Here is a 13,443-nt window from a genome sequence, read left to right on the forward strand (position 1 = left end):
CCAGAGACAACGGCAGCCGGGCCGGCCCGCCTCACGGCGCAGGGTGGGTGCGGGACCCCGAGAGGAGAGGAGCGGGCGTGCGGGAGGAGGCAGCGCCTTCTGCCAGGAGGAGCGGCTCGCTGCAGCCCGTGGGCTGTGCGGGGAAGGGCCGAGGCGCGGCCTGGCCCGGCCGTGTCCCTCTGCTTCCCGGCGCCTCCTTTTTAGTTTTTCTCAGGGGCCCTCCTGCCGGCTGAGGCACCGTGCAGCTGAAACGTCCTTTGGTCAAATGCGGGAGCCTCAGAGGCGAGGTTTGCCTGCCCCTTGAGGAAACGCCACCTGAGGCTTGTGGTGGCCTTGAGCCTGCCAAGCGACAGGGACGAGGGAGGCGGGAGGAGGCAGAAGGCCGAAGTCTGGCCCAAGGAAAGGGAAAATCCTGTAGACAGGCAACTTTTTAAAAGCTAGGGAGCCGGGTTTTTTTTGTTTTCTTTTTTATTTCCCTTTGGGTCCATCCACCAAGAGAAAGGCTAGGAATTTAAAAAGGTGAAAACTTGATCTGACGAATGTAGGAGTTGGGGATTCAGAGCATCCCCAGACCAGTCACATGAGAGACCTGCACACAAAGTGCAAGAGCTGCCCTCAATGGAAAGGACAAGCTTTGACTGGGGAGGTCTGCAAGGAATGAGATTAGTAATGCTTCCCAGGCATTTTGTAGTTTGTGCCTTAGTGCAAAGGACAAGTTTAACCTGAACATTATAGAAAAAAAAACCAAACAAATTACAGGAATTTCCCAACCTAGAAATGTGAACAGTCTCTAAGCATCTACACCTCTAGTTTTCTCACATTTGTTGTGCTTCCTTCTCTCGCCATCTCTCCCAATACCGGTGCTCTGTCATTCAGACACATGAAGTTCCCAAGTGGCCACTCAGATTCTCATCTCCTGTAAAGACCCAGGGCAGAGTCAAATTACAACCTCACACTTCATAAATTTCTGTTATGCTTGGTAGAGTATGCTGTACTGGAATAAGCACTTCCCTTGTTCACATGGAAAGAACATCGCATCTGTCGGTCTGCTCAGCCCTGTTAGGATAGATGAGCATTGCTCCCTTTACTCAGTACTGAACAACTGGTAAACTTTCAAAACAAATGTAAACTTTGCCTGGTGGGTTTCTTTTCCTACAAAATGCATCTTTAACAGTAGTTTTAAGCAGAAGATTGGTAATATTCCCCTTTGTTTTGTTTTTTTTTTTTTAAATCAAGTTCCAGCATTACAAAAGGGAAATACTGGATTCACTTAGGCATGCAGCTTAAATGTCTGCAATATGAGACTGCTAGCTTTCTGTACACCAGCTGAAGGCTTTTACCACTATTCCTATCCTTATGTTTTGATTGTCCCTCCCACCAGTTGATGGAAAAAGGCCCCCCACGTCACTGTTAAATGAGCCTCAGGTGGAAGGGGGAGTGGACAAGTAGCAGCTGCTTGCCATAAAGAGGATGAGCTGAGGACTCGGTTAGTTTCTTGCTGGGCTGTAAGCAGCAGCAGCAGCATGGACCTGTTTTGAGGGGCTCTAATGGGGCAGGAACAGCTTAGTTTTTGTAGGGCTTCCTTTTTGTTTATTCGGGTTTTGTCCCCGTCCCCCGTCATCCCCCCCATCACTCTCTCTCAAAGGCCAAAATAATTCTAGGAGCTTTGGTCTAAGAGAGAGGGGAGTCTAGGCTTTTTGGTGTGTACAAGAGCTGGATAGGCCATTCTAGATGGAAACTGAAGAGGGCTCCAGTGCTCCTGAAAGCTTTCTGAAACTCTAGGCTGAACTGTGTGCTAGTTTGTAACGGATCTTGAATTCAAGTTTTTATCTGTAACTTTGAAGTGCTTAAGTTCTCCAGAGTTGAGCTGCTGTCTCTCGCTTTTTTTTTTTTTTTGTGTGTGTGTATAGTCACTAGATCTTCTGTGTTCTACAGTTTCTTTTATTCTTGCTTGTAAGCTATATGTGACAGGGTTGTATCACTTGCATGGGTTGGAATGGGCTGAACTTAGTGTATTGGTTAACTGAGGAAATACGTAGGTGTAGGAGAAAGTTCTGTCTTGTGAATTTTGTATGGCTTTGAATTTGAAATTATGCATAAGGATTTTGCTTTTTTTTGTTGTTACCCATCACTTAATTTAAGTAAAGGAAGCATGGTGTCACTGAAATATTTGGTTTATGTTAGCTGTTATTGTTCTTAAGTATATTATAAAGTACAAATCCTGAATTAACAGAGCTCTTATTGTGATCTCAAATACAACATATGTGTTGGCATTAAGAAGTGTTTTCTTTACGAAGCACCAAACTTCTGATGCGTGAAGCCTTCTGTTGTTTGTTTTTTGGTTGGGGGGGTGGTTTTGGGGTTTTGTTTGTTTGTTTTTTGAGGCCTCTTGCTCAAGGCTACTTGACTGAAGGCTACTTTTTAACTGGCTGGAATACTACTTATGTGGATGTGTGTATGTAAGACTACATTAAAGTTACTGGTCCTGTGACTGTCCCATGGCTTTAAAATGTGTTATAAGATTGGCTTAAAGGACTAATATCAAAAGCTGCATACAAAAGCTTGCTTAGCAAAGGAGAACTAAAATCTTTGACCTTGATAGTAATGTCAGTTTTCTACTTTCTGTTTGGAAGACAGTAGTTTTCTTCTAGAAAGATCTGGTTTCATTGGGCTGGGAGAGGAATGTCTGCTGAATTCTGACAGAGCATAAAAATCATTAGGTCACACAGTTTTTAAAGTGGTTAATCCTGATCATTTATCTCTTTCAGTGTTTAAAAAAAAGATGAATACTGCCTCAACTTCAGAAAGTGGATCATATTCCACAAACCACACAAGACCCTTTTTTTATGCACAGCCAACAGCACAACAGCCTTTTCCAAATCCATGGTACCTCAGTCATGCATACAGTCCGTACTGTGTACCTGCTCCAGGTAAGGTAAATAAAAGCTATCTGTGGTAGCTTTGCTTAGTAAATTACTGCTAGAGTGGAGTAAACAAAATCTGTGTTAACAAGCTTCTTGGGAGCTTAAGGTAGAATTAATGTAATGTTTTAGTTATCAAAGACCTGATTTCTGAAGTATTAGTTAAATGCAATAGCTTGCGTGCTGGAAAGCATCTGTTTCTGGAGAATGGAAACTAAGCAAAATATTAAATAATGGTTATCCTACAGATACGGAGCTCTAGAATATGCCTAACAATTAATATGCTTGTGTATATGAGTTCCATACATGCATGCACGCATTATAGGTATGGGTAAATATAAACTTAAAAATCCACACAGAAACAATATTGTTAAATGTATCTTGTAAATAGTATACCTATGTTAACTTCTATCTCGAGCTGTCTTTTTCAAAGACAATGCTATAGCATAGTCCATAAAATAATAAAAAAAGTATGGAAAGCTAATTAGTATATGTTCCAAGGAATAAAATCAAGCTCTGGTTAAAGTGTAGCTGTCTAGATAAGCTGTTCCATAACAAGGAACTCTCTCTGGATTTCTGCACCAGATTTGCTTCCAAGCATTGACAGGTGGAATGTTTTACTTGCCTGTGTGTCTGATCTTGTAGCTGTCCCTGTGAATGCAAGCAGATATTAATCATAATTACTTCAGAAAGAAGATATATTTGTCTTTTTTTGTTTTTTGTTTTTTTTTTTTTTTTCAATCCCCAATGTCTAGGCTTCCGAAGTGGAAATCCATATTTTCCATTTTATTCTCTTGCGTTCCATGAGTACCCTGGATTTTTTGTTCCACAGCATCCAATGCATGCAAGAATTAACAGAAGGCCTTATTTTAATGCTCCCTCACCTTCCCCTATGTTTTATCATGCAACAAGATTTAGACACTATAGTAACCCTGGGAAAAAAATGGAGACAAAAGAAACACAGACTGATCCTAGACAGCCTGAAAACAAGCAAAAAAACCACCAAGATATCCATACAGAAACGAAAGGTTGTGATGCAGGAAATACAGCCTGTGTTTCTTCTGGTATAGGTACAGAGACTGAAAATACTTCAGAGAAACAAGATTCATCTGGATCTTCCATTGTGGTAGACAGAGAGTTTCATAACAGGAGCCATTCCAGCTCTGCACAGTATAGAAGTCTTCCTACTGGAAGCTATGCCTTTGAGAAGGAAGAAGTGAGGATAGAATATGGTAATGGCTCTCCAGCTATTCAACTGTGGAAGTCCTTTAAAGAAACTATCCCTTTGTATGATGTGGCAAGTGGTAAACCAGTCCCAGAGAATATAGTGCAGCGTGACTTATTTTCTGTTAGCTCATGTGAAGGAATGATATATAGCCCTCAAGAAGGGGAGAAAACAGTGCCAGGAGCTTCCTTAGATGAAAGAAAAGCTGTTCTCTCCTCAAAACAGGGTGTTGAAACTGTGCCAGAAAAAGAGGTCCAAAATAATGAAGTGAAGCTGGATGCAGAAAAGCAGATGAATACAAGTCAATGGGCAAAATCCCCCCCAGGTGAAACCATGGCAGTGCAAATCACAGAGCTGGCAAGATCTGTTAGCATAGATCAACCAGTGGTAAGACAGGATGTAGTAGTAGCTAAGAAATCTAGCTCTAAAACATCCACAGGCTCAAAAACTTCTCAAGAAGAGCCCAGCTTTATTCAACAAGCAGGACTACTTCCATCTAGTATGGAGGTAATGAGTGACTTGAATTTTCAGCAGAAAAACCTGAATCTAAGCCACAGCACAACCAATGAAAGCCAAACAGATAAAAGTATTTGGTGTGATGAATCAATTGAGAAGTATGTTCCCTCTAACAGTTGGCTGGCTTATTTGGACCATATGGACACAAACTACAACTACAATGTTTGTTTGCCACAAAGAAAACGTCAAAGTGTATTCAGTCTTTCTTCTGATGACATGTCCTCCAGAGAGGAAGGCTCATCAGTTGATAATGCCCCAGTGTCTTATTTTGTCCCTGACTATGTGCTTCAGAAAAGCACATACACTTCCCAGAAAAGTACAGAGAAAGAGAAAATTAAAAGTGGTGGGTCCCTTAATGAAGATGCAGTGGTAGGAACGGAGCAGACAAACAGCTTGAATGACCAAGATGTCAAAAACTCTTCAACCATGAAGATTAAAGAGGCTTACAGTAAAGGTAGAAAGCTGGGAGCCCTTCCTAGATCTTCTAGTCAGAAAAAAATCAATTATCTCAAAAAAGCAGCTAAGAGTTTGTCCGAAGTTGAGGACTCTGAAGAATACTCTGTGAGGGGAGAAGAGGAGGAGGATGAAGATGGAGGGGAGGAGGAGGAGGATGACATGGATGAAATTGAATATTTCTTTCAAGAAGCCACTCCATATGGATTCTTGACACCTAGTAAAGGACATTTCTATCAAGTTGGCCAGAGGGTGCTTTGGAAGCCACCTAAAAATGCTATACCGGCTCAATTAATTAGCTGGCCCACTCAAGAGAAAATAAAAACTAGGAGTGGGCTTGGTGAAAACATTGATGTAGTTTACAAGCCAAAGGAGAAAGAACAAGATGAAGTTGTGTACAGTGACTATGGGTATTATGGAAGAAAGAGGCCTACAGCAAGAAGAGAAGGACTTGGACAGCAGCGAATGCTACGGAAATTCTTGGAAGGTAAGCTAATTGCTGAGGACAAAGTGCTGTTTAATAGCACACACAAAGAACACCTAATTGCAGTTGAAAATTGTAGTTTGAACCAGTGGGAAGATGGGAGAATGTTGTAGCTTCAGGTTTGGCTTAGAGCCAGAAATACTGCAGAATATTTTTTTTGAGGCAAAAGGGGTTCACTGCAATTTTTTACCTATTGCATGAGGATTCTACATCTTTACAACCAGCAGAGAATTTTGCAGGAACTCTCCTTTGAGTTTGATATACTTAACTTTCTGACATTAGTGGCAATTTTTTCATTTGAAAAGCTGAAGGTTATTTAAACTACACATTTACCATTGTTTGATAATATCTTGGAAACTCAGCATTTTAATTTATACAAACATTCTGACTCTCTCATCACAGATCCATGTCAGGTGGTTTAAACAAGATTAAGTTCATTATAATCTGGCAGCCATACCCTGTGTAACTTCTCTGCAGAAGAGGTGTCAAACCATTAATTTTTTTTTTATTGTAGCTGCTATTCTGTTACTGTTAGCAACAGAATGTTTGCTGTATTTTCATAAAATCAGTGTGAAACTATACTAAATTTGATCTGGAAAAGAACGATTTATTTACTCAAAGGTAGATATTGGTAGAAATTGGATTCATCTGAACTGAGACTAAGCAGAGTTATCAGCCAGGGGTCATAACTGGTTACGTGGGTACTTCAGTAAGTGGCTGTTGTTTAGTACAGTCTTGTATTGTGAAAGGCATCTAAAACAGGGTGATCTAATAACAGGCTTAGTGTTCTTAAATTTTATTTTCTTTGTTCAAAATCGGTAGACTTAAAGTAGCTTGTAATTATTGTCAACTGTGGTCTCCAGAAAACTATGTTTTTATTTTAAAAGACTCTTACAATTAGATTCAGTAGTTAGCTTTGCACTCTGACTTGTGGATCAAACAGTATATTAACATTAGCAAAACTAAATACTGATCTTAAATCAACTTTTTTTTTTACTAGGAAGGCTGTTAAGGGAGAACATGAGGATACCACTTGAAGAGTATTGGATTAGAAGTGGTGCTAAACCCAAACTTAACAGCCAAATACATGGTAGTCTCTCATCCCCAGCCAAGAGCAAAGACCAAGGTACAAATGATTTCCTCAATGTGTTTCTGTTCTTAAGGAACATTCAAAAGGATATGATACAAAACCGCACGCTTATGATATTGGGATAAGATTTGAAGATAATAAAACTAATTATCATTGTTCTGATATTGATGAAATGCTTGTCAGTCAGTACATCTCAGGGTATATTTACATCCTTCTCAAACTCAAACATGTGAATAAGGATGCATTATAGCTACTTTTTTTTTTTAAAGGTACCATGGGAAATCAAAGCATCAAATGCTTTAATGTGGCCAAGCAAAGCCTTTATTTTTGCAAAGTTGCTACTGCCATAAACTGTAGTATTAATTCTTTGCCTGGATAATGCTTCTCTGGAGTGCATATGCAGTGGTAGTTCCTAATCTTGATGAGTAGAACATATGTTCCTATATAGGAATTCATGTGTGATGGCTATATAGGCCAATGTTCAGAGAAACTAGCATGGACCCACAGTTGCCCCCCTACTGCTAAAGGATGTCTGAGTGCAAATCATCTTGATGTGGTTAAGGAAAAGATGAACAATTCAAAGTTAATTCTAACAAAGTAAAAGGTTAGATAGTTTCCAATATCTTTTTTTCTTTCCTCCCAAAGCAGAATGTGTTTGTGCTTTTGTGGGGTTTTTTGTTTGTGCTTTTGTGGGGTTTTTTGTTTGTGCTTTTGTGGGGTTTTTGCATTTTTATTGTTTTTTTGGGGGGGGTGTTTTTTTTGGGGGGGTGTTGTTTTTTACAATTAAGGTCTGCGTGGAGTTCAGATCTCTTTCTAGATGTTCTTCAAGGGTGTTTCTTGGTGTAAGTGCTGTTGGAACAACTGTAGAATTTGCTGTAGTCCGAGCATTACTACTCTCTTGGGTCACAGGCTTTCAAGTATCACAGTATTGCTCTATCAAATAACGGAGCGTGAAGTTATTTTCCAAACAGACTGATGACTTGCCTCTCTTCAGTTCAGTGATAATATACATCAGGTTTCCTGTATCAACAGCCCAGCAGACTATTCTTTAGAGTGTATTCCTTAGAGTTCTCTCTCTGCATTGCTTTCCTGCTTGAGCATGTTGGGGTTTGGGATTTGCCTCCTGCATTGGAAGCTTTCTATCCTTTCTTTCCACAGACTTCCTCAAATTGTTGTGGGGGTTTTTTATGCTAGCCTGCTCTATGAAAGTTGAAAACATTTTACTTCAGCAGCACTGTTCTTAGCTCCTTACAGCAATTCATAAAAATAGTAAAATAGTTCTAAAATATTGTTACCTTTAACTTCCAGGATGTCCCTTCTCCCTTTTCAAGTCATAGATGGTGCAGCATACTGAGGATGTTTGGCCTTTGTGTTGCTCCCTGCTTTCTCTTCCTCCTTTTCCAGCCTATGTAGTTTGCAGAAGCTGTCACATTCAGTATTAGGAAGCAGGAATCAGTTTCTTCTGAATGCTTTCATGCCAATGGATGCCTCAGAAGTGCTAGTAAAATTACAACCTTTTTAAAATGTCGCTTATCCTAGGACTCGTTTCTTCAAATTAATCTTAAGTGCCCTGCAAGTAAGGGGGTTTGGCTAAATGAGATATGTTGCTTTAGTAGTAATATTGTATGCTAAATTTGACTTCTTGAACTGTGTACCTGTGGTGCACTACTTAACAGGTCTGAAGAATTGAGTTTTTTAAAGACAATGGGTGAGTTGGGTCACTTGGACAGCTATCAACTAGTCTTGAACACTTGAAAAGTGAACTAGAGCAGAATTACCCAACTCTCACTGGGTTCTTTTTTGTCACGTTTACACCTATCCAAGTTATTACCCAAAATAAAAGGCGTCCAGAATTATGGTTAAACAGTGATTAAATATTGTAGACATATAAGACTATTGCTTGACATACGTAGTGTCAGTTTTATCTGCCACTAAAATGGGCACATAGAGAGAAGGGAGAAAGAGGAACACTACATACCAGTTGGGGAAAGTCAAGCTTAAATTTCCTTTGACTATGCTTTGGAGAAATAACACCAGTTGTATCTTGCTATTTAGGGTGCCCACCTTTGGTTAAACCAAAGAAGAAAAGAATAGGCAAGCCACCTTCAAAACGCAGGGACGCAAGATGTGAGGCAGAAGAAGCAGCATGGGAGATGCTCAAAAGCAGTGTACACAAAGGTTGGTGTACAGTTACAAGCTACAAAAATGACTGTTATAAGCATTTTTTCCATTACTGTCTGGGGAACTAATGGTTCTTGGTTTGAACTGCAAGGATATTGGATAGCTTGTGAAATTATAGCAAATGCTATGTATGCAGACAAGATGAGGAAAAAAAGCAAGCTAAACTTTGAACACTTACTCACCTTGCTATGAATACTGTTGTAGCTTTGACCAGGTTAAGTTCCTTCTCTTTATTTAAGGGAAGGGGTGTGTGTGGGGAGCAACCCGCCAAACCCTGCTATTTTAGTCTAGTTGATCTTCAAACTGTTCTACTAACTTTTTTATATGTTGAGTCCTGTGTCACTTTGCAGTATATCCTTTTCTTTAACCTACAGGTCTGTCTCAGCCAAAATACTGTAACTTGATACAACACCAATGCATATAGATAGTTTTTAAGAACTTCAACTTTATGGAGTAGGGACTTCTTGCTACTTTGGAGGAAGATGGGAAAAACAATGGAAGGAAAAAATCACATTAAGCAGGTTGAATAACAAATATGCTTTTGTGGGAGAGTCTGAAAAGGTTATAAATTGAAAAGGGTCATTACATACAAGAAGCTACCTAAAAGATCAGAGTTCCTTCTGGAAAAGAACAAGCTGACATAGTTAAGCAAACTTGAATATTCAGTCAGGAAATACATGAGTTAAAGACCATCTCTTTCTCATATATTAAACAGAGGATTACACTTCCATGTATTTGCAAGGTTGGAAACAAAAACTTAAACTGAAGCAAAACTGACATCAGTCCTGAAGTCAGATTATTTGAACATCAGTGTTAAACCTTTAATTGCTGATCCTTTTTAGTAAAACCATCCAGGAAGCTTGCATAATCCCAAAATACTTCTTATATTTGCCCCAGAAATGGTGTTTCTTGGATGTGTTCAATAATGTAGTTACAAGAGCACACTGAAAATATGCTATGAATTTCATATGGAACTCTTATCTATCTCTTATACTGGGATAGTCTGAAGTCCAACACCTTTCCTGCAGAATTTATACTTGCTGGGAAGTTGAGTACATAGGTCTAGTATCAACCATCAGTGTCTCCTCCTGCAATAGAAAAAGGCAATCACTGGTGTCCAGTCTGTCTTTAGAAGCAAATTGACATATATTATTTGGAGGGAGAATGCATACCTTAATCTTTTTCCCCCCCCTTTTTTTTTTTTCTTTAGGGCATGGAACAAGAAAGTTCCTCCATAAGAAGAGATAACTGCAAATATTGGGGCAGGAGGGAAAAAAAATTGTATCGGAGGTTTGCATAAATCCAAAACTCAATTATTATTCCCTTGTATACTTTGTGCTGTGCACTCTTAAAGGGTAAGAAGTAGCACTGTAGAGACTGAGGACAATGCTAAAGTCACCTTTTTACAACTTGCATGTCCACTATTTAAATAATAAATTTAATAGAACTGCACTTTGAGACTTCTTGTATTCCATCTATACATGGAAGCAAAAAAGCTTATGACAGGGATGTATGTGCATCAATACTATTATAGCATACCATTTACTGCTGCCCTGTTCTTAAGCTCTGCAGGATTGTGAACCCTGTCAATGTCATCTCATCTCATAGTCAGTTTGTCTATATGATGTGGACATAAGTACAAGATTTTCTTCCATCAGCTGGATTTTTGGCTAGATTTGTTTTTGTCAGTGTAGAGGAATATGGTTAAAGCTGTATAAAGTCAAGTGCTGACTTGAAGTTTCAAGGCAGCTCCTCAGATCTTAGTCTCTTCAAATGCATGACTGAGGACTAAAACCAAAGCACTGCATTGATGTGATGCTCCCCCCTCCTCCCCTTCTTTTTCTGTGGAGACCCTGAGCTGGAGAGATGGACTTTGAAGGTGAAACAGAAGTTTTTACAACAGTGGTGTGCCCTGTTCCCTGACTTCTTACTGATAACTTCTACTACAGTTGATACTGTCCTTGGCAACTCACTGCAGGAGTCTCTTTATAGAACTAAGATGATAAAACTAGGTCTCTGCTGACCTATCTTATGAATAATGGAAATAGGCTGATTTAGATGAGGTGGATAGCTCAAAAATGTGTGATCTTTTTCAAGTTTATGAAATCTAGTATCACCATGTGAGAAGAAAAAACATGATACTGCTGTTCTTGGATGATTCCCAAATAAAGTGGTAGTGTGAATGAAAAAGGCAGGGAAACTAAAAGAAGTTTTTCTTTAATAAAAGGTGGGGGGGAATGGACAGGACTTGTCTTCTGCCTCTTCTCCCAATGTTCTTATTCTGTCTGCGCCCTAGAGTAACCTACACGGATAAAAGTAGTATTTCCTGTGAGTGCATTCAAGTTTTGTGCCTACCTATTACTAGTCTGACCTGTAACTGAGGTTATGCTGTTTTCCCTCAGCGAGGAGTATTGAGGTTTCCCTACCCAGTTGATCCCTATCTATTATTTTTAATAGCACTTGCTTACTTGTTAAAGAGCTACTGTAATTATAGCCTTTACCCCAAGCTGTTAGGGGAAAGGATCCACTTTAACACTGTGATGTCGAGTTATTTCCTCTCTACCCTAAGCACTGCAAGAAAATAAAGAGTATGAATTCTTATTTGGCTTTTGTGCTGCACAAAACCTCTGTTGCATCAGAACCTCAAAGAATAAACAAGGGAGGGAATTACTTCAAGCATGGAGCTTTTTAATACTCTGGAAAATGTAGGACTGCTGCTCTTGGATATCTAATACAGGAATGTGCTGCTCTTAGAGGGGGATAGACTTTATTCTGATGGCAGAATGAGTGGTAAAATCTCTTCAACTTGAGGACTATGAGTGATGACCTAAGGGGTCTCAGTTATAGCTGAGAATTACTCTTAGGTAAGGATTGACTTCTTTTTCCCTGAACTTGAGTGTAGCTTTGGGATTGAATACTAAGCCAATTCTGCTGACGGATTCAACTGTTTGTCTTTTGCTGCTTGTCTGATAAAGGAATATTCATGACCTCACAGTTAGATGGCACTCTTATTTTTGGCAATGGCTAATATTTCGCAGGTACTCCCAAGATCATGCTAGTCATCCTTTCATAGGTCTTGCACCAGTCTGTGCTTTCTACCCAGTCATAGAAGCAATTTAGGGCCTGGTGATGCTAGCTCCCAAGATGTGAGGGAGTAGCAGTAGGAGTGTTTAGACAGCTCTTTGTCAGAAAACAAATGCTATTTTAAACTAATTGCTTAAAGTCTTGTAGTGTACCCATGCTATGTGTCCACACCAATGCTTAAAGTAGTATGCATGAATATTCTAGTGTTCAAGAAATACTTCTTGGATGATGTTATATGTGGTGTACTCTAACAGTACTAGTGCTGTGACCTTAAAACTAAATCTTCTGCTTGGCTTTTTCTTCACTCAGCAGCATGGATGATATGTGGACTACATCTTAAGTCAACTGGCTTAACGCTATATTTCATGTTCCAGTAGGTAAAATGGCCATGCTTCAGAAAGGTTGTGAAGTACAAATTGCATTTTAAAAGGCTGTGAATTAAAGTCCAGGCTCTTTTTATTTGGCCAGGTAACTAGCCGAGTGATATATGAGATTTAGTTTTACAGATGCACATATATGTCAACTTTTGTTACCACTGAAGCTAGATTGCCCAGTGATTAACTGCAGTGCTGGTGGTACTGTGAACTGGTAACTGTAGTAGTACTGCATTGCCTTTGAAGTTTTCACGTGCTTCCTGCAGCATCTACCGAAGGGCAGCTGAAGAATGTCTTTGCTGCTTGGCACACCAGTAACAAACCTTGGAGGCCTCTGTGACTGCCATACTTGGAGCTTTGTTTGGACAGACTTACTGTCTGTGACTCAGAATTACTAAATCATTATTTGTATCTAACTACAACCTCTGTTGCAAAGTGGGTGTGGTGTAATCATTGATGTGGAGGCAGGGGGTTATGTTGGCTTGCCAGGTTTTAATTCTGTATTTTAATTTTCAATTTGGTAGCACCTGGATGGCTTTCCCTTTTACAATGTCCTGTTTTCTGCCTTATGTTGGAAAAGATTAATTACAGGTCTTTCTTTTAAAATCAAACAATGGAAAACAGGAGCCAATGGGGGGAAAAAACCCAAACCAAACCACCCACTCATTGCATGCTAACTGTAGGCATATCAAGGAAAAACAAATGCACTCTTTAAAATAAAGAGTCCTCAGATTCCCCTGACCGACTCACTGCCACCAGCCATCTCAGTCAACACAACTATAAACCCCAAGTAATTTCATGGCCAAAGAAATAGGACAGATGTCAGTATTTTGGCTGAAATAATCTTTCTGACAAGAATGGTTCAGAGTATTAAGATAATCTGATCTGGGAGCTGAAGACCTGTGAAGCTGTATTGCTTATAAGGTACGTTGTAGCTACATTTCACACTTAGATTCATGGGACTACACAATTATGCTATTACTAGCACTCAGGCTTCAACAGAACTTTCAAATGGAAATATACATTTTTACAAAAAAAGCAAGGATCACTTGAAAGAAAAAATTTGGTTGTTCAAACAAAAACATTAAATAGTCCAGTGGTTAAGATTTAAAACA

At 39.5% G+C, this 13,443-nt stretch overlaps 1 protein-coding gene and 1 long non-coding RNA gene across 2 annotated transcripts; one reads left to right on the forward strand and one right to left on the reverse strand.

The window, feature by feature from the left end:
* Positions 1–936: 936 nt before the first annotated feature.
* LOC115339560 lies at positions 937–10,188 on the forward strand. Its single transcript, XM_030009722.2, has 6 exons — positions 937–1,486; positions 2,769–2,930; positions 3,677–5,602; positions 6,600–6,725; positions 8,745–8,867; positions 10,081–10,188. The coding sequence occupies exons 2-6, from the start codon at positions 2,783–2,785 to the stop codon at positions 10,116–10,118; spliced, it is 2,361 nt and encodes a 786-aa protein (XP_029865582.1). The 5' UTR covers positions 937–1,486; positions 2,769–2,782; the 3' UTR covers positions 10,119–10,188.
* Positions 7,458–10,086, reverse strand: LOC121233212. Its single transcript, XR_005932132.1, has 2 exons — positions 9,053–10,086; positions 7,458–8,187 (listed from the first exon to the last, which is right to left on the reverse strand). It is a non-coding gene; the product is annotated as an uncharacterized LOC121233212 (long non-coding RNA).
* Positions 10,189–13,443: the final 3,255 nt, after the last annotated feature.

The sequence above is a fragment of the Aquila chrysaetos genome, chromosome 3 (assembly GCF_900496995.4).
Source record: "Aquila chrysaetos chrysaetos chromosome 3, bAquChr1.4, whole genome shotgun sequence".
In the NCBI taxonomy this organism is placed as follows: Eukaryota; Metazoa; Chordata; class Aves; order Accipitriformes; family Accipitridae; genus Aquila; species Aquila chrysaetos.